The sequence below is a fragment of the Sinocyclocheilus grahami genome, unplaced genomic scaffold (genome assembly GCF_001515645.1).
Source record: "Sinocyclocheilus grahami isolate Dianchi unplaced genomic scaffold, SAMN03320097.WGS_v1.1 scaffold325.1, whole genome shotgun sequence".
NCBI classification, from domain to species: Eukaryota; Metazoa; Chordata; class Actinopteri; order Cypriniformes; family Cyprinidae; genus Sinocyclocheilus; species Sinocyclocheilus grahami.
The window spans coordinates 414,032-432,812 of NW_015505504.1; the positions used below are offsets into that span (position 1 = coordinate 414,032).

Genomic DNA, 18,781 nt, shown 5'->3' on the forward strand with positions numbered 1-18,781 from the left:
CAGTAGTTCAGCATTATTGCGGTTGCACAGTGCTGTCGGAGCATCACAGGAACAACTGCTGTGGGACAGTAATTCAAGGAGGGAGTCTTTAACAGTCTGTGAAGATAATTAAACAATAACAAAAGTCTATATTAATATTGTATTTTAATATTTGTTAAAAATAGAAATATTAAATTGAATAGAAATTTGTTAAATATAAAATATTGTTTGATATTTTTGTTTGTTTTGTTTTTGTTTGTTTGTTAAATAATTTATTTATATAGCAGTCGTGGCCTGATGGTTAGTGAGTCGGACTTGTATCCCGAAGGTTGCGGGTTCGAATCTCAGGTCCGGCAGGAATTGTAGGTGGGAGGAGTGAATAACCAGCACTCTCTTCCTCTTTCAATACCACGACTAAGGGGAGACCCTTGAGCAAGGCACCGAACCCCCAACTGCGTGTTCACTACTGTGTGTATGCACTTTGATGGGTTAAATGCATAGCACAAATTCAGAGTATGGGTTATCACATCACTTACACCCATATACTGAAAGTTGTACTATAGCCAAATTTTAAATCTTAAGCTCTATGAACCTTTTTACGGAAGTTTCACTATGCCTGTCTTTGTACAGAAACCTCAAAAACGGTTGCATAAAATGAGCATTTAAAGGGGTCATATGATGTTGCTAAAAAGAACAGTATTTGGTGTATCTGGTGTAATGAAATGTTTATGCGGTTTAAGGTTAAAAAAAAACATTATTTTCCAAATACTGTACATTATTGTTTCTGCTCTATGCCCCGCCTTTCTGAAACATGTCGATTTTTACAAAGCTCATCGGTCTGAAAAAGCGAGGTGTGCTGTGATTGTACAGCTATCCAGTGCGTTGTGATTGGCCAAATACCTCAAGCGTGTGACGGAAATGTTACGCCCCTTACCATACTGTGATGCCCTGTCAGGCCGGAGCGATGATTCAAAAACATGAAAACCCATTATAAACGAGGCATTCGTTGCATCCAGTGGGGACATAATTATGGATTATAATGACTTATACTATCTTTTTACGCGTTGCGTTGCATCGCACCGCGTAAACATAGAACCATGTCTGCATTTGTGATTGGAGAAATGACAAACAACAAGCCCTACTCTACACTGCCCAAAAAATTCGCTTTAAATATATAAAATATAAAAACTCTTTAAATATAAAAAACGTACTTACAGTCTTTGAGTCAGAACAGCCGGCATTGTAGTCTACTCTACCAGGATCAGGAAACAGTCCTTCATAAAATGTGCTGCACACATCTGAATATTTGGGTTGAAGTGCTCTGGAACAGTGTTGTAAATGCAACTTAACCACTGATTTCTAGTCGTGTCCATTTTTGGAAGGCCAAACAAAGTAGTTTGCTTTTACAACGAAACAGCATCATACACGGCGGCCTACAGTGAGCAGAGGCCGGGGGCTAGCATGAGGAACAGCAGGAGGGTTAGAGTGAGCAGAGGCGGGTGGGCTTGAGAACGGCGCGGCCGGCGATTTCGACGAAGGAGCGTCCGGAAAGACATGTGACGACTCCGGGCTGGACTCCGCTTCGTCCACGGTGAAAGCCGATCCGGCGATCCACAGCGCAAAGTTGTAGTATTTCCTCAGCAACCAGCACGGATCAGCTCCAGGCATGACGAAGCAGATATCGTCCTCTTTTGGAAGACCAAACAAAGTCATTTCGCTTTCACAACGAAGCACACAGCGTCTTTACGACATGGCGGCGGAAGCAACAAAACTACAGCGAGAATAAAAGTTGCGCCTTCTTTCTTTGCGTGAACATTTGGGCGGCGTTATGCAAATCTTCCCACATAGTGACGTAGGTATGTGGGGGCGTGTTAGAACGAGCCATTTTAGGTAGGTGTGGCTGACTCTTAACTTTTATAAAGAATATCTCTTTGGATTTGAGACTTTAGTCTTTGCAACTTTACAGATCTTCTTTATGCACCAAGAGCTTGTAACACTTCAAAGAGAAAGGAAAAATTTAAATCGCATCATATGACCCCTTTAATTTAGACTGAAGGTAATATCTTCCTCACTGGCCTGAAACACAACACCCTTATCTCTCATTGTCACCTGATACTTGTTGGAAATTGAGAAATTATTCAGTTAATATTTATAGTCCAAAAAGCTCACGAGAGTAGAATAAATCAACTTCTCCACAGTTAACGCCAATAGCAAAATTCTGGCGCTGCACCAGATGTAACTGAGCTGGCTGAGGCAAAACGCGGAAGTGATTGTGCATAGAGTCACCAGTTTAACCTATGAGTTTAACGTTGAAAGAGAGCGAGGTATGATTGAAGCTGCGAATAATTTAATATTAGTCCTCTGTTTTACAATAGAAATGTTAAATGATCCACAGCTATATCCTGTGATGCAAATTACTCTACCTTTTTTCTCAAATATGGCCATTTTGAGCATTTTGAGAGAGAGATGACAATTGTGTGTGAATTACCTGCATCTGTGCATCTCTTTTCAATGAAGCTGCGATTTTATATATTTTCGAAAAACAACAATTTTACCTCCTCGTTAATGAGAAATAAAATGTAGCGATTCAGTATTCAGCTATTTTATTAATAAAAGTCACGGGGCAGTGCTGACAACATGTTTCCGTGCACCTGTGCGCGTGCAGCGGTTTCAAGAAATGGGTTTAATGCGCACCTTCATTAGCCTGTATAAATGTCCTCCTACCTGCTTCAGGATCATATTAAATGCTGCTGTTTGGGCTGATTCATCTTTGCGGGACATCTTTGTGGCTTATAAAAAATACTTGAGTGCAAATAATTCCAGTCCTGTTCCCATGGCAATTACCATGAAAACCATGACCATTTCTTTTTTTTCTTTGGACACTTAATTTGGAGTGCATGTCTGAAGTAGACAAGAACTGAAATTAGGTTAGTCGTCATCCTGTCTGGGATAACAAATTGCTTCCCTTTACTTCTTCAAACAAACAATAACCATACAGCTGTGTTATAGGAGAAATGCAATCCATTCTGAGTTCAAATGGAGGAAACATTCTGACTGACCAAAACTATGAAACCAAGTCCAAATCATCCAAATGATGAAATAACACATATTAAGTTCTAAACAGAAGTTTGGAAGGGTGTGTCTATTTATTCCGACCAAACCCAACACCAGAAAATACACATATAAATGACTCCAAACTATGAAACCAAGTCCAAATCATATAAGCATGATTTGGACTTGGTTTCATAGTTTGGAGTCATTTATATGTGTATTTTCTGGTATATATATAGATACAATAAAAATAAACAACTAGAATTGCACAATGGCACAAACGCAAACAGGAGTGAAAACAAAATTGTAATGGTACTACTACTATGTTAAAATTAATTTAACAATAACAATTACCAACTTGAATGGCACAAACTCAGACAGGAGTGAAAACAATAACCCTGTGTTGTGCTACGCCTACGCGGGTGTAATAAATATAAATATAACTTCATAATATATAAAGTATATTTTACTATGATACAGCAAATGTATAGACATTTAACTGAATAGCACAAAGTAACTGTGGTACCACATAATATTACGGCTCAGTAATAAAAGGGCAATACAATGGTAATATCTGCATTATTACTTAGGAAATGACATTGTAATAACGGAAATTGCATGTAATTTCCTAGGTAATAATGTAGATATTACCATGGTATCTGTATGAATTGGAATAATTAGTCTTCATTACATAAAGCTTATATAAATGACAATTACATCTATATATGAAGAGTTTATTTGCAAAAACAGATAACTGTTTTTTGACATTTTTATTATGTAATCATGTTTTTATTGTTTTATTGTGTTAGTTAGCTGTATTTTTTTTACCTAATCAAAATAACCCAACTAAAGTTTGATTGAGATTAATTGGAATGCACAATGAAAAAACATGATTTCAGAGAATTGTTAAAAACTGAGTTATCTGTTTTTGCAAATAAACTCTTCATATGTATTGAAATACAATTCATATACTAATATGCAGTGCTACACAGGCCTAGGTAAAAGAGGAATTCAAAAAATTTGTAGAGGAGCATAAAAAGCTTCAGATTTACAGTGTAATGTCTATTTATTCAAATGTTTTACTATGGCATGCGTTAAATACATATTATATGCAATAAAGGTAATAAAAAAACAACAATGCTATTCATTTGTAAGGCAGTGTCACAGGACTGTCAGACCTGATGTGACAGGGCCTGACGGTCGGCCATTTTAAACTGCCATTACTCAGCCTGCTAGCATAAAAACTGTTAACATGCAATCAAGGAATTTCAGTAACTTTTTTAGATGTTTTGGATTTTTTTAAAAATCATTATTTTCTGTGATGTTTTACCGTGACAGGGCCTGACCCTTTAGCTTGTCCTCCTCAAAAAAATCATACACTTCAATGACAGAACTCACCCTTGATCAGTGTCAGCTTCACCTCAGTCAAATTATGTCAAGTCATACCTTTAAAGGAGCATTACACACATTTTATGTTGAGTTTTATCCAAACGTGACAGGACTGACCGAAAACATGGGGACAGTTGTAAAATAGTATTTATTTGTAGAATGTATGTATAATTTCATGTTTTTAATCAGTTGATGTGAATGATAACAACTTAAACTTGTTATTGGTGGGAGTTTTTTTCTAAATAACAGTTTTTAGCCTAACAAAACTACGAAAGATGTAGGTTCAATTTGGCTGGGGACAAGGACAAGAACAGGATTTGTGATTTTCAAAAGTGTTTTTAATAAATTAAAAAATATCTGAGAACCTAATGAATGACATATTCCTTTACAGAACAACTCACAGAAATCAGCCATCAGTCAGTTTTAGACATTTCTTGGATGCAATACTTTTTATTCACTGTAACAAGTCAAAGACAGATAATGTATATTTCTGGTAGAATGTCTCATTTATTGCAAATGCAATTCCAAACAAAAGCTCGTAGGGGCGTATTCATTTATTCTGACCAAATACAACGCAAGAAAATGCACATAAAAAAACACTGCTTACCTCATTCCTGTGGCAATTCTTCGCGCCAATTTTGAAAACGCGCCAAATTAGTTGACCTTCGCTGAACCGGAAGTTGCTGCCGACTTTATTTCAGTGTAGTGACGTATTTCCTTCTGAAACGGAATGTTGAATAGAGGGCATGGTTTTATTTTGGCGCTCCTCCTTTCTGTCTCTCACTCATATCAAACTAACGGTTGGAGGGGTGTTTTTAAAACGACATTCTGCCCAAGCCATCAAACTGACATAATCAGAGAAGGACTGCCATTCCAGAGCAGAAGCAAATGTTAAACATATCAAAGCTATCTAAAAAGTAAGCTTCTAATAATTAAGAGATTTTACTGCATAAAGTCAATTCAAACATTTCATTATGAGCCTTTACATTAAAAGCTTTTTTTAATCATGAAAAACTGTAAAAAAGGTACAAACTTTTAACTAATGGCTATCGGTGGGAAGACAAGAGAATGGGTATATATATAGATACAATAAAAATAAACAACTAGAATTGCACAATGGCACAAACGCAAACAGGAGTGAAAACAAAATTGTAATGGTACTACTACTATGTTAAAATTAATTTAACAATAACAATTACCAACTTGAATGGCACAAACTCAGACAGGAGTGAAAACAATAACCCTGTGTTGTGCTACGCCTACGCGGGTGTAATAAATATAAATATAACTTCATAATATATAAAGTATATTTTACTATGATACAGCAAATGTATAGACATTTAACTGAATAGCACAAAGTAACTGTGGTACCACATAATATTACGGCTCAGTAATAAAAGGGCAATACAATGGTAATATCTGCATTATTACTTAGGAAATGACATTGTAATAACGGAAATTGCATGTAATTTCCTAGGTAATAATGTAGATATTACCATGGTATCTGTATGAATTGGAATAATTAGTCTTCATTACATAAAGCTTATATAAATGACAATTACATCTATATATGAAGAGTTTATTTGCAAAAACAGATAACTGTTTTTTGACATTTTTATTATGTAATCATGTTTTTATTGTTTTATTGTGTTAGTTAGCTGTATTTTTTTTACCTAATCAAAATAACCCAACTAAAGTTTGATTGAGATTAATTGGAATGCACAATGAAAAAACATGATTTCAGAGAATTGTTAAAAACTGAGTTATCTGTTTTTGCAAATAAACTCTTCATATGTATTGAAATACAATTCATATACTAATATGCAGTGCTACACAGGCCTAGGTAAAAGAGGAATTCAAAAAATTTGTAGAGGAGCATAAAAAGCTTCAGATTTACAGTGTAATGTCTATTTATTCAAATGTTTTACTATGTTGGCATGTGTTAAATACATATTATATGCAATAAAGGTAATAAAAAAACAACAATGCTATTCATTTGTAAGGCAGTGTCACAGGACTGTCAGACCTGATGTGACAGGGCCTGACGGTCGGCCATTTTAAACTGCCATTACTCAGCCTGCTAGCATAAAAACTGTTAACATGCAATCAAGGAATTTCAGTAACTTTTTTAGATGTTTTGGATTTTTTTAAAAATCATTATTTTCTGTGATGTTTTACCGTGACAGGGCCTGACCCTTTAGCTTGTCCTCCTCAAAAAAATCATACACTTCAATGACAGAACTCACCCTTGATCAGTGTCAGCTTCACCTCAGTCAAATTATGTCAAGTCATACCTTTAAAGGAGCATTACACACATTTTAATGATTTGGACTTGGTTTCATAGTTTGGAGTCATTTATATGTGTATTTTCTGGTATATATATAGATACAATAAAAATAAACAACTAGAATTGCACAATGGCACAAACGCAAACAGGAGTGAAAACAAAATTGTAATGGTACTACTACTATGTTAAAATTAATTTAACAATAACAATTACCAACTTGAATGGCACAAACTCAGACAGGAGTGAAAACAATAACCCTGTGTTGTGCTACGCCTACGCGGGTGTAATAAATATAAATATAACTTCATAATATATAAAGTATATTTTACTATGATACAGCAAATGTATAGACATTTAACTGAATAGCACAAAGTAACTGTGGTACCACATAATATTACGGCTCAGTAATAAAAGGGCAATACAATGGTAATATCTGCATTATTACTTAGGAAATGACATTGTAATAACGGAAATTGCATGTAATTTCCTAGGTAATAATGTAGATATTACCATGGTATCTGTATGAATTGGAATAATTAGTCTTCATTACATAAAGCTTATATAAATGACAATTACATCTATATATGAAGAGTTTATTTGCAAAAACAGATAACTGTTTTTTGACATTTTTATTATGTAATCATGTTTTTATTGTTTTATTGTGTTAGTTAGCTGTATTTTTTTTACCTAATCAAAATAACCCAACTAAAGTTTGATTGAGATTAATTGGAATGCACAATGAAAAAACATGATTTCAGAGAATTGTTAAAAACTGAGTTATCTGTTTTTGCAAATAAACTCTTCATATGTATTGAAATACAATTCATATACTAATATGCAGTGCTACACAGGCCTAGGTAAAAGAGGAATTCAAAAAATTTGTAGAGGAGCATAAAAAGCTTCAGATTTACAGTGTAATGTCTATTTATTCAAATGTTTTACTATGTCATGCGTTAAATACATATTATATGCAATAAAGGTAATAAAAAAACAACAATGCTATTCATTTGTAAGGCAGTGTCACAGGACTGTCAGACCTGATGTGACAGGGCCTGACGGTCGGCCATTTTAAACTGCCATTACTCAGCCTGCTAGCATAAAAACTGTTAACATGCAATCAAGGAATTTCAGTAACTTTTTTAGATGTTTTGGATTTTTTTTAAAAATCATTATTTTCTGTGATGTTTTACCGTGACAGGGCCTGACCCTTTAGCTTGTCCTCCTCAAAAAAATCATACACTTCAATGACAGAACTCACCCTTGATCAGTGTCAGCTTCACCTCAGTCAAATTATGTCAAGTCATACCTTTAAAGGAGCATTACTGCTAGCATAAAAACTGTTAACATGCAATCAAGGAATTTCAGTAACTTTTTTAGATGTTTTGGATTTTTTTAAAAATCATTATTTTCTGTGATGTTTTACCGTGACAGGGCCTGACCCTTTAGCTTGTCCTCCTCAAAAAAATCATACACTTCAATGACAGAACTCACCCTTGATCAGTGTCAGCTTCACCTCAGTCAAATTATGTCAAGTCATACCTTTAAAGGAGCATTACACACATTTTATGTTGAGTTTTATCCAAACGTGACAGGACTGACCGAAAACATGGGGACAGTTGTAAAATAGTATTTATTTGTAGAATGTATGTATAATTTCATGTTTTTAATCAGTTGATGTGAATGATAACAACTTAAACTTGTTATTGGTGGGAGTTTTTTTCTAAATAACAGTTTTTAGCCTAACAAAACTACGAAAGATGTAGGTTCAATTTGGCTGGGGACAAGGACAAGAACAGGATTTGTGATTTTCAAAAGTGTTTTTAATAAATTAAAAAATATCTGAGAACCTAATGAATGACATATTCCTTTACAGAACAACTCACAGAAATCAGCCATCAGTCAGTTTTAGACATTTCTTGGATGCAATACTTTTTATTCACTGTAACAAGTCAAAGACAGATAATGTATATTTCTGGTAGAATGTCTCATTTATTGCAAATGCAATTCCAAACAAAAGCTCGTAGGGGCGTATTCATTTATTCCGACCAAACACAACGCAAGAAAATGCACATAAAAAAACACTGCTTACCTCATTCCTGTGGCAATTCTTCGCGCCAATTTTGAAAACGCGCCAAATTAGTTGACCTTCGCTGAACCGGAAGTTGCTGCCGACTTTATTTCAGTGTAGTGACGTATTTCCTTCTGAAACGGAATGTTGAATAGAGGGCATGGTTTTATTTTGGCGCTCCTCCTTTCTGTCTCTCACTCATATCAAACTAACGGTTGGAGGGGTGTTTTTAAAACGACATTCTGCCCAAGCCATCAAACTGACATAATCAGAGAAGGACTGCCATTCCAGAGCAGAAGCAAATGTTAAACATATCAAAGCTATCTAAAAAGTAAGCTTCTAATAATTAAGAGATTTTACTGCATAAAGTCAATTCAAACATTTCATTATGAGCCTTTACATTAAAAGCTTTTTTTAATCATGAAAAACTGTAAAAAAGGTACAAACTTTTAACTAATGGCTATCGGTGGGAAGACAAGAGAATGAAAAAACAAATGAGGACACACTGCCCTCTAGTGATCGTTATGGGCATCAACAGACAAGAACCATCACCTTTATTTCTCTGCATTTATTTTTATTTGAAAAGAAAAATTCAAACAAACATGATTGGGTAGTCACTAATCTAAAAGCTTTTCCCTTCTACGACCATTACCTGAGAGCAACTAAATCTCAAAAACAGGTGGTGTTAAACAGCACAATAGAACGTCAACGTGCACATTTCAATAACATGAAACAACAAAAGGTAAATGAATAAATAAAGAGACTAAAATTGCTATTTAACACAAGTGCTCAGTGCTCATTCAAGTTTACAGTGCTCTCCAACGTTTTCCAATCGTTCAGTAAAAACTCTGACGTGACAGATGACTAAAATACAGGCACTCGCATTTTTATCATAGAAAACCAGCAAGACAGCAGCACTTTCTGAAATCAGTCTATCCATGTTGCCAACCCTCAATTCATTCAACCACTCATCAAATGAAAAGCTACAATTGTCACTTCATTATTAAAGATTTGTCTTCTAAAAAAGGTATAGACAAGACAAAGACGAGGGAGGAAAAGAGAGTTGGTCAAGGTGGGTGATTAAAACTGTGCTACACATTCTCTGCCAGCATTAATACATCAGCCTCAAATGCCACCCTTCAAAACCAGCAGGCAACTGGGGAAAATACATTTTTAAAGTTGCTGAAAGCAGGAACAGAACAGCATTGATCCCAGATCAATACACTTTCATATACCCTGGAAATGCCCTCAGCTCGAAAACTACACGTCAATTGTGATAACTGAACGTAGTTCTAATTCACAGAGAGTACATGTGACCAGTTCATTTGGTTTTTGATGATTTATTCCTTCCTGCATGTGCAGTGGGAAGTCAAAGTGAGGTTAAAGGTTACATACAATCAGCACCATCTGTACAGGATACACATCACATTCGATTGTACAGGGCAAATCAGTGAGTTGATGAGGAGAGAACATAAAGACAGTTCAGCCTGAATTAAAATAACACTTTAAACTTCCATCTGCATATGTATACGTTTTCATAAGGATAAAATTGAAAAATCTCTCATTTACTCACTCTCATGTTGTTCCAGACCTGTATGCATTTGTTTCCTCTGCTGAACACACACAAAATAAAATTCTGTATGATTTACTTTCTTCTGTGAAGTGCAAAAGATATTTTGAAAAATGTCTCAGTGTTTTGTTTAGTTTTTTTGGCCATCCAATGAAAGTAAGTGGGGTCCAGTCATTTTGAAATATTCTACAAAATACTGTTTTCTGTAAAGTCATACAGGTTTGGAACAACATGAGTGTGAGTAAATGACAGAATTTTCTGGTGAATTTTCACTTTAAGTGTGTTTTTACTGTATGTTTTTTACAAGTTAAATTTTGAATTCTGTGTTAGTAAGTTAGCGAGGAACAATCCACTGATTGTGTGATTTATTATTATGTACAACTCATTATTTGAGACTTGTTTGCTTGGGTAGTTTAGGAGCCAGTAGCATTTCGTCCCCTTGAGGGCCGGGCCCCTTCATTGCCATGCTGGCACCAACCATAGCAGGATAGCTCCGATTCCTCCTCATACCTTCGTTCAGTGGACTAAAGGGGGACCCTGCCCTCCGAAGCCCACCCAGAGGACCTATAAGTGGGCTTGGCCTCGGAATCCCTCCCCCTGTTGCCCCAGAAGCCCCAGGGCTTGCCAACCCCAACCTTTTCAGCTTATCAACTAAATTGAGATTATACATACTGACATCGGTTTGGCTCTCACAGTCTTTAGCCTGAGCCCCAGACACCCCCGCCACCTCTTTCAAAATGGACCTTGCTGGCTTGGAAGCCAAAAAGTTTTCATAGCATGGGCTCTTAAAAGAGAAAGGTGTGGAGGTATCTACATCAGAAACGCCCGAACTGGGGCTGGGAGTGCAGCGGGTGGGGGAATTAGGCGGAGTGGTGGGACGATTCTGGTCGGGAGGAGGAAGAACTGAAGTGGAGAAGAGAGCTCCTCCGCTTCCTCTGTCCCAGCTGTGAGGCTGGTACACTGCAGCAGAGATGCCTCTCTCCTGCAAGAGGCGCACAAGGCCCAAAGATGTGCTGAAGGTTTTGGTGGAGTCCCGCAGGTTGGTGAAAGACTGAGACTGGGACAGACTCATTCGCCGAGGAGTACACGGCGTGGCGGCAGGTGTCGAGCGCAGACTGCTTGACATCACGCAGGACGAAGTGGGGACGGGGTTTAAACTGGACAGAAAAGCAGAAAATTACGTGCTGATTGGCTAATCCGTTATTGTCTGAGTTACAGGACAGTGCATTACCTGGGTGTCACCCTTGTAAGCTCATCAGACGGATGGAGGATTTTGCAGGTGGTGAAGGTGTAGGTTGAACTTGTATGAGCCATGCATTTCCCTGGGAAATACACTGGAAAAGATCCAAGAGCTGAGAGTAGTCAAAACAAATTCAGAGTTTATTTATTTTTATCTAAATAATAATTTATGAAATTTATGGGGGGGAAAAGTGAATGAAATAATAAATAAAATATAATATTTTTGGCAACTTGCCAAATACATGTATTTGACATATTGATTTGAGAAATTTGTAAACTCGAAATTCAAAATTTGTTAGCCTGGGACAATGGGCAAATACATTTTGAAAATTAATTTTGTATTTAATTGAGCTACTAAATTGTCATAAATTGTCATATAAGAACTAGTCACAGAAAATATGCAGTTTAATTCGTTTTATCTAAATAAATATTTACCAAATAAATGGTTTTAAAATAATAACAATACATTTGTAAGATTAATTTATAGGAAATTGTTTGCCTGGAACAATGGGAAAGTTTTCTTAGCATTATTATAATATCAATCTTTGCATCACATTCAAAATTTTGGGTATAGGACACAAAACTGGTTGACTTACTTGAGAAGTCTATGGAAGCATGACCTGTGCTGAGACATGGTGACGGGGAGGCTGAGGGGGCGAGGCTATGGGCAGGAGGGACACTGGGATTGGATGTGGTGGGAAGGTTCTGGAAGTACTGCACTCCAGGTTCATCTTCCTCATAGTCAGCATAGTGATATACTTCCTCCAGTTCCAGCTCCAAGGGACGGAAGCCTTTCGGGACCACACCAGGTCGAGCATCCAGGATACCACCCAGATTAGGCTGAGCCAACTGCTGCCAGTGCTGAAGTGTAGCCGAGCCTAGAAAAAGAAGAAAACAAGAGGGATGCTGAGAAGAACTGTGTGATAATATAACCTTATTTACACAGGTCAGTGTGAAAACACACATATTAACAATGGTGCAATGATGTGATAATGAAAAACAAAAGAAAGAAAGAATGAGAATATCAAACAGAATAAGATGAAGTGACTTTATTGAAGATATACTAAATGAAAGTGCAGAACAGAATTTAACCAAAATGAGGTGAAAAAAAATACAAGTACAAGAAATACAGAAACAGAAAATATTGAAGACTTAAGAATAAGACAGACAAAAGTGAAAATATTCATATTACACCCATTGTCCATTAGGTGGCGTTAATAAAATACAAAACAGAATTTCTTCCCCCAAGAACTTTCACAACAAACTTTGTATTTCAGTCACTACTTCGTGTACATTACATCACATCACTAGAATATATGACTGATCGGACTCTTTCACATCTCACATTCATGGTTTAGCGTACATAAAACACAAATAAAGTCCTGCATTTTTCCTCATATTAAAGAGCCTTTATAGTATATATGAATATGCATAACAGTAAATAATTTACATCAGCCAAGTGATACAGTGGAGGGAGTGTTTCCTTCAAAATTAGCATTTGTTTAGAATTAAAGGGCTAGTTGACAAAATTTTGACTTTTTGGTGAACTATTCCTTACCATTTATCCATTTTCAAAACTTTGTCATAACCTGATCGCTAGTGTAAATGTATCCAGGAGCGGGACTCTCTAAAGTATGAGTGTTTGCGGGGATGCATTAGCCCCCACAGTGAATTGAAAAGTATCATAGTGGGTGGACGTGGCCTGGAACGGTAACGCAGGAATGTCTTAGGATAGATATTTTGGGTATTTCTGTCACCTTCCAGAGGTTTGACAATCTGGAGCTTGTCGGGAAGATAGGGCCGACTGGCCCAAGCGCCCAGGGACATGATGCTCTCGCTGTGCACCAGCCTGTTTGAGTAATCTGCACTGTCTGCTGGCTCCCGATTACGCCTCTCTCGCTCCCCCTCAAAGAAGAGACGCTCACTCAGACAGTTCTGCCGTCGCAAAGACAGTCGCCTCAGAGCAAGTTTGAGCTCCTCAGGGCCAGATCGCTTCTCAGGGGTATCCACACTGCAGGCAGAGAACAAGGTAAGTCCTATGACTGAAAACAAGGGTCATTCTCAGGAAACTGTGGCATTTGTTTAATTTAATTTAAAAGGATGCGGAAATTAGTCACATTATTTCATAGCTTTGACTTTGTTTATTGTGTAATGCAAAATTTTTATTATTTTATTCTTAAATGTATGATTTAAAAAAAAAAAAGTCTACTCAAAGAAACATTTCAAACAATGAATTGTATTGTAAAAATTGTAATTCAGCACTGACCTTCTAAAATAAAATAATAATTATATTTAAAAATTCCCTAAAATCTTCTAGTACAAATGCCATGGATTCCTGAGAATGACGCTCAAACTCAAATTCAAGTGTGCCAGAACCAGTGGCCTTTCAATCCCATGAATATTTTAAGTAACCTAAAGGTCAATTTAAAGTAATTTTTCTTACAGCCTCTGTAAACATAGCCTCATAACAGACTCACGCAGCATCTGAGGAGCCGGTCTCCTGGAGCATGCTCTGTGTACGGTTATCAGGCGCTGCATTGTTGCCATTGCTGTCAGAGAGGGCGGAGCTAAGGGAGGAGAGCATCTGATTGGATCCAGGGATGTTGGTAGCAGAATTAGCAGATCGCTGTCTGACAGACTGGTTGATGTTCTTCACAGTCTCAAACACACGCTTATGACGAACCCTTGAGACAAAAGCACATTTTGTTTCTGAATGAAAAGATAAATCGAGATATTGAACTAATTCAGATTATGACAATACAAGAAAATGTGCTGTGTGATGGAAAGTAAAAAAAGAGAGGTAAATTTCAAACCTCTGTTCTTCATTATCAGGATTCTCGAGACTCAATTCCTTCCTCATGGTTCCCTCAATTTCAGCAGCCAGGGAGTCCTAAAACACATATGCACACACGCTTACTTGGCTATCAACATGGGGACATTTTATAGACCTCTATTTTTTTATATACAGTTTGTTATAAATACTGTAATCTAACCCACACTCTAAACCTTAAAAGACTTTCTACATTTTTACAGTTAAAAAAAACTTTAAAAACTTTATTTACTTTATACCGTTTTTACCAATGAGGACATTCTCAAACTGAAATTTTGTCAGATTTAGCTCAATTTAGAGTACGATTATGTCTCCAAAATATGGTTAAGTAGGTACACACATACATATGGGTGATTATTCAATTTGGGGAACTTTTCTGTCTCCTTGAATGATATAAAAATTAAAATAAATAAAAAAAATCACACAATTATATATAATAAGTAATTATACATTTTAAATGATATTTTAGAATTTAAGTTATTTTCAGACATTTTAGAAGGATTAAATTTGCCCCAATTTTTCTATTTTGGGATTGTTCCCCTCTCAGACTTTTATAGTCTTTTACAGAAAATATCTTAGAATCAGGGAAATTATATTTTGTACTATTATAATTTTCAATTAATTTGGTATTTGTGTACAATACAAATTGCCAGGGCCAAAAAGTAAATTTACAAGTAAATGTCAATACCAAACCGGTTAGGATGTTTTTATTTATATAGCTTCAAGTACACTGCCATTCAAAAGTCTGGTGTCAATAAGATTTTGTTTAATGTTTTTGAAGGCTGTATTTATTAGACTAAAATGCATTAAAAATGCATCCTTTTATTGTGAAATAATATTACAATTTAAAAGAAGTGGTTAATGAATTTTCAGCAGCCATTACCTCCAGTCTTCAGTGTCACATGAACTGAGAGAAATCATTTGAATATGCTGTTCTGGTGCTCAAGAAACAATAATTTTTATTATCAATTTGAAAACAGTTGTGCTGCTTCATATTATTGTGGAAACTGTGATTCTTTGATGAATAGAAAGTTCAATTTGAAATGTTTTGTAACAATGTAAAAGTCTATCACTTTTACACGTTTTGTCACTTATATACTTTGAATAACATATATAAATTTTTTTTAAAAATCCTACTGACCCCAAAATTTTGAACAGCAGTGCAAATTGACTGCTACTGAACGCATGAGTTCTATAACTGTCTGTGTGTGTGTGCGCACGTGTGTTCACCATGGGAAAAAGTCCCAGAGGGTGATAGCGTCGAGGAGTTCCTGCGGACACACTGCGGTTCCGTAGGTTCTTGACCTCCTCTTGAGCCTCATGGAGTATTTCAATGCACTCGGAGTATTTTTCCTCCAGCTCCTGCAGCTGTGTATGTGTGAGGAACCAACAATTGTTAATAACATTTACACAGAATGAATGAATATATTATGAAGGTATATTTTTGTAAGATTAAATATGTGGAATATTGTTTATTATGTCTGAAATAAAGTACCTCGGATGTAAGCTGTCTTTGAGCATCTTTAGCTGCCGTAAGGTGCTGAGAAAGTTCTTCATTCTCAACAGCAAACTGTCAAAAACATACACACATAAATCTTAGCACATATTTATCTCATGTACGCCAATAAAGTGAAAGACGAAAGGATTCTCACAGTTTTGGCTTTTTTCTGCAGGTCCACTATCTGAGAGAGAAGGTGTGTGATTTCCTCCTGCTGGCGAGAGGCGTCTTCTGTTTTTTTGGCCAGTTCTTCTGCTATACTGGAGATCTGGATGCTGGACTGCCCTGTATGAGGAGAAAGAGTGGACTTATTTTTTTTTTGTCAAAATATAGAGCTCTACACCTCCACCTAAGCCCTAAACAAAGCATCACTCACTCAGCTCTCTGACGCAGTCATTCACCAGCTGCTGTTCCTTGTCCTCATATGACGCTGTCTCAGACTTCAGCTGACTCGCCTAGGGACAGAAAGAGAGACTGGTACTACTTAAAGATCAAGTGTGTCTTATTTGATCTGTTCTGTGTCATTTCTAAGAATATTCAATCAAATGTTTTCTAAATACATCAAATCAAGATGGGACATTTAAAAAAAAAAAAAAAGCAAAAAGATTGCAATCTTTGTATGGTGGAATCAGTAAACTTCCAGAAACATGAAATACCATCCATAAGCATAACATATATTTATTTGCTCGACCATTTGCTGGTTGTTCACTGTGAATTCAGAATGACTCTGACTAACAGAGGTCATAGATATGCTGTAAGATATTGTGATCACAGCACGCACAATAGAAATCAATATTTTTTTCTATTCACACATGGAAATTGGCCAGTGGCATATACATTGCTACTGGCCAAAATATCTTTCCTCTTTTGCTTTTGCTTTATTGAATTGAATGAGCTGATGTTCCTCATATTTATATATACACTGCCATTCCAAATTCATTTTTAGCTAAATTAATACTTTTATTCAGCAAGGACCCATTAAATTAATCAAGAGAGGTAGTAAAGACATTCATAATGTTATAAAAGATTTCTATTTCAAGTAAAAGCTGTTCTTCTGAAATTATTGTTTTCTAAAATAATCTTACCCACTGCAAACTTCTGAATGGTAATGCGTTTATAAATATATATGTATTTATTTATTGTTTGCTTTGGCATGTGCATGTACCTCTGATCTGAGAGAGAGATTTTCCTCCTTCAGGTCTCGAAGTTTCTGCTGCAGAATGTCCAGAGAGGAACCGCTTCTGGCAGAAACTCCTGCCCTTCCCTGTTGACTCCTGATCCCGAAACAAAAGACTGTATGAATAAGAAATCAGCCCTAATATGGGCACGTTGAAACATTACAATTCTGCTTACTTTAATTTTCATCAGAGACCTTCTGTCTGATTCAACAGAAATAACAAGTGTTGAGTTTGTTGAAAATGGTTGTGCATTATAAATTAAACTACAGCTGAAAAGCCCTTAAATATCCTAACTGAAGCCAACAGAACCAGCTCCACCAACAATTTCAGTACAAGAAGAGTTCAGTACAATGTGGAAAAACTCTTACATAGACCTGACCTAAAATTATTATATTGTATATAATATTATGTTATACCTGACCTAAATATTATCCTGACATAAAAACTCTCAAGCTTACAGAAATCTAATGTGAGTTTACATAGATAGGAGGGGGGCCACTGGCTTGCTGACCTCGCACCATCACGCTCTTACAATAACATCAATGACAAACCATGCGTGATTGCCCCGGCAACTGTTTCCATGGTGCTGTTACCCAGCAACTCCATCCACAGTCAGCCAGAATCAGATCAGCCACAATTACTGTTATATCACAAGCTCATACATTCACACACACACACACACACAAAAGTATACACAAAAATAAAAAGTAATAAGAGATAAAATATAAAAATATAAACTTTCTGACATCCTTTTAATGAAACATTTGATACTAAATTCAGTGTACAAGGATGTGGGCAAGAGAAACTACTTTTGTTAGAAGGATATTATAAAATAGAAGCTTAACTTCAATATACAAAACTGAATATGCAGTAAAGTCTTCTTCAAAAGACAAAGACTGAACTTTATGCCTGCTCCTGCTGAGTTCCTAAACTGCTTTAACAAGGATTATGCATCTAAATTTAGAGCACAGCCTCGGGACATTGACTGTAAAAATATTAAACGCTTACAGACTGGTTATGAGACAGAGAAAGAAAAGTTTTATGAGGACATACTGTCAGAAAAGGAAATGACCCTAGACTGAGCAAACAATAAGTCAAGCATGCTGTCCTCTCTCATACACACACACACACACACACACACACACACACACGCATGCACAAAGCCATCCAGAGACCTCAGGCTACACTCAAAAAGGACAAAGAGAGTAAAAAGGAGAATGTTTAGCTTTAAAGCACTTCTGAATCTCATCCAAATAATTTACAGATAAAAGTAGCCCACAACACACAAATGAAACACCTCAAAATCTACAAAAACACCCCTGATAATGAGAAATCAATGCAGAAACCACTCAAGGAGACACTAAAAGTACATGAACCACACACACACACATCACTTTACCATCGGCATACTGCTCATAGCACCACTCCAGCTCAAAGTCTTCTGCTCCCATGATCTTGTGCATCCTTTCACTCCCTCTCCACTCAGCAGAGAGGAGAGGACCAGACTAAACCAAACCTGAGCTCTACACTTCCTTCCTCCCGTAATGCTATTGAGTGATGCCGAGAGTGTGGTCAGTTACAGCAACAAGAGTAGAGTGACTATATTTAACACTACGATGAGAGACAGCGAGAGAGGGAGAGACAGTGGGAGGGAGGGAGGGAAGGAGACAGAGAGAGAGAGAGAGAGAGAGA

At 36.5% G+C, this 18,781-nt stretch overlaps 1 protein-coding gene across 1 annotated transcript; it reads right to left on the minus strand.

Moving 5' to 3' along the window:
* Positions 1-10,429: 10,429 nt before the first annotated feature.
* Positions 10,430-18,552, minus strand: LOC107602354 (trafficking kinesin-binding protein 1). Its single transcript, XM_016294835.1, has 12 exons — positions 18,489-18,552; positions 17,077-17,216; positions 16,288-16,366; positions 16,066-16,196; positions 15,909-15,983; positions 15,644-15,781; positions 14,397-14,473; positions 14,061-14,267; positions 13,341-13,594; positions 12,180-12,461; positions 11,576-11,696; positions 10,430-11,501 (listed from the first exon to the last, which is right to left on the minus strand). Exons 1-12 carry the CDS (start codon positions 18,550-18,552, stop codon positions 10,730-10,732), a joined length of 2,340 nt encoding a protein of 779 aa, XP_016150321.1. The 3' UTR covers positions 10,430-10,729.
* Between the last annotated feature and the right edge of the window lie 229 nt (positions 18,553-18,781).